This window comes from Salvelinus namaycush, unplaced genomic scaffold (assembly GCF_016432855.1).
Source record: "Salvelinus namaycush isolate Seneca unplaced genomic scaffold, SaNama_1.0 Scaffold1207, whole genome shotgun sequence".
Taxonomy (NCBI): Eukaryota; Metazoa; Chordata; class Actinopteri; order Salmoniformes; family Salmonidae; genus Salvelinus; species Salvelinus namaycush.
The window spans coordinates 7,501-10,171 of NW_024057906.1; the positions used below are offsets into that span (position 1 = coordinate 7,501).

The 2,671-nt window shown below is 48.6% G+C and overlaps 1 protein-coding gene across 1 annotated transcript in view; it reads left to right on the plus strand.

Moving 5' to 3' along the window:
- The window catches only part of LOC120036098 (nuclear receptor subfamily 4 group A member 2-like), a gene marked incomplete at its 5' end in the record, with an annotated part of 9,466 nt that extends 6,795 nt beyond the window's left edge, over positions 1–2,671 (plus strand). Inside the window, 2 exons of the mRNA XM_038982572.1 lie at positions 1–107; positions 2,344–2,671. The exon at positions 1–107 is cut by the window's left edge and continues 72 nt beyond it. Coding sequence (XP_038838500.1) covers positions 1–107; positions 2,344–2,603 — 367 coding nt within the window. The remainder of the gene's footprint in view (positions 108–2,343) is intronic.

The window sequence follows — 2,671 nt, forward strand, 5'->3', positions numbered from 1 at the left end:
TTTTGGAGAGTGGCTGGACTCCATCAGAGACTTCTCCTCTCATCTACAGAGTCTCAACCTGGACACATCCGCCTTCTCCTGCCTGGCTGCCCTGGTGCTGCTCACAGGTAACACACCCACCCATGCGCACACACAAACACACACACATGCACACACACATACACACACAGGTAATACACACCCAATCCTTTGTTTGTAGGCTTTAGGTTAAGCCTTGTCACTCAGTGTTGTCACGGCAATCAGGTTAAATTCACAGACGTCTCACACACTTTTTGTAGTGTAACATTTTTGGGCCATTAAAAATTATATTTTCCCTAGCCCCTAACCCTTACCCTAACCCTAACCCTTAACCTAACCCTTAACCTAACCCTAACCTTAACCCCAAACCGTAAACCTAACCCTTAAGCTTAAAATAGCATTTGGATAAATTCAGGACCTGAAAATCCCTGACTTTTCAAAAAAGTCATTGTTTTCCTACCTTCTCAGGACATTCAGGTGAAATGTTAGGACATTGGGGTCCTGATAATGTAAGAAAACAAGTACACACACAAACACCCTAACACCCTAACACACACAAACACCCTAACACCCTAACACATACACACACCCTAACACACACATTAGCACACACACACTTAAACACACCTCGGTCCGGAAGGTACACCTGATCTCCGGCAGCACCTGCTGCACCTGTCTGACACCTGGTCTCTTAATCAGAGCATGAGTGTGAACCACGTAGGAGCATCACTGATTCCTTCGTGCGTGTGGGTGTGTGTGTGTGTGTGTGTGTGTGTGTGTGTGTGTGTGTGTGTGTGTGTGTGTGTGTGTGTGTGTGTGTGTGTGTGTGTGTTCTGCTGAATGCCTCTTGCACAGAGAACAGAGAATACACTATCTGACTCCACCCCCCACACATTTCAACAGACAGTGAGTAAAGAGCTGAGAGCAGACAGGGGAGAGCAGAGGGTCATTCAACAAAGAGAAACATTTTATCTCACTCTTTTATTTACCCTTGTTGAACTTTTTTTTGCCTAACATGTTACTCAGCAGGTAGCCTAGTGGTTAGAGCGTTGGACTAGTAACCGAAAGGTTGTTAGATCAAATCCCTGAGCTGACAAGGTAAAAATCTGTCGTTCTGCCCCTGAACAAGGCAGTTGTTCTGTTCTTAGGCCGTCATTGTAAATAAGAATTTGTTCTTAACTGACTTGCCTGGTTAAATAAAGGTTCAATTAAAAGAAATACTCTGAGATTTCAAATTCTACTACACCCCTTTCCCCCAAACACAGTCCCACCCCTGTCCACCACCCTCTCCTACCCTCTCTGGGGGAGCACTTAACTCTGTGCCGGATCGACCGGGTCACTGTGGAGCTCGGCTCTGGAATGGTGTCCGCACGGCTCTCAGTGGCACTCTACCACCTCCACACAGCACACAGGACACTGCTACTGTAGAGCTGCTAGAACCATCGACCGCGGCAGAGTGGCCTCTGCAGAAAGACAGCCATCGATCCCTCCCTCCCCAGGAACTCAGTTAGAGAGAGAGAAAGAATGGATTCAGAGAAGAATGAGAGGGTATAGAGGTGAGGGAGAGAGCATGAGGTCTGAAAGCTGTCTCTCTCAGTGAGAGGTGAAAAGGACCTCGGCAGTGACTGCAGCACCAAACACACAGCGCACAAAAGAGTCCAACAACACAGACAGTAGACGTCTCACACTGAGGCTAGCATTACAACTTTCTACACACACGTACACACACTCTTTCTGATACATACTGACTCTAACTACGTGTGTGTGTGCGACTGTCTGGACACCCTGTTCTCTACAGAATGAGTTAGTGTCACATTAAGGCTGGTCGGGGTGCCAGTAGGGTTGCTAAGGGCAGTGAGTGTGTGTGTGTCTAATCTCATTTGGCTGCTCACAGGAGCGAATAATCTGCTAATTGTTGAGCACTGGCTACTTGTGTTGATGTCAACCTCTTAGAGCAGGCGAGTGTGTTTATGTGAGAGTGCTTTCTTGAGTGTGTGTGTGTGTGTTTATATGTAAATGGTCACAGGGCTCGGGTGGGGGGGTATGTTAGGTTAGTGTGTGTATTGATCTGCAGTGAGAGACAGACAGGGTGTGTATGTCTGGGATGTTTAGAGCCTGTTTAAGGTTTAAGGCTGCGGTAACATAATAACAACAAGATCCACAGGAACTAATGAGATGGAATTGAATGGAAAACAAGATGGAGTTTGTGCTTGGAGCTGGTAGCGCTCTGAGCAAGTCGAGGAGCACTGTGTGTATGTGTGTCCTGTATCTCTCTTTGTGTATCTGTTTAGTGTGTAACCCGTCTTTTCCCCTCCGTCTCCACAGAGCAGGTCCCAGGACTGAAGGACAGTAAGCGCGTTGAGGAGCTGCAGAACAAGGTGGTCTGTTGCCTTAGAGACCACCTGGGCTTTGGCCCCTCCTCCTCCTCCAAGGCCACGCCCCCTCTAAGTCGTGTGCTGGGTGTTAGGGCGGAGCTCCGCTCCCAGAGGACCCAGGGTCTGCAGAGGATCTTCTACCTGAAGCTGGAGGACCTGGTCCCACCCCCACCTCTGATTGACAGGTTCCTAGACACTCTGCCCTACTGATGCTGCCTGGGCTGATTATGCCCACACATACGTGTCACATCCTGTTTAAGACACACCCCCCCCCCCCC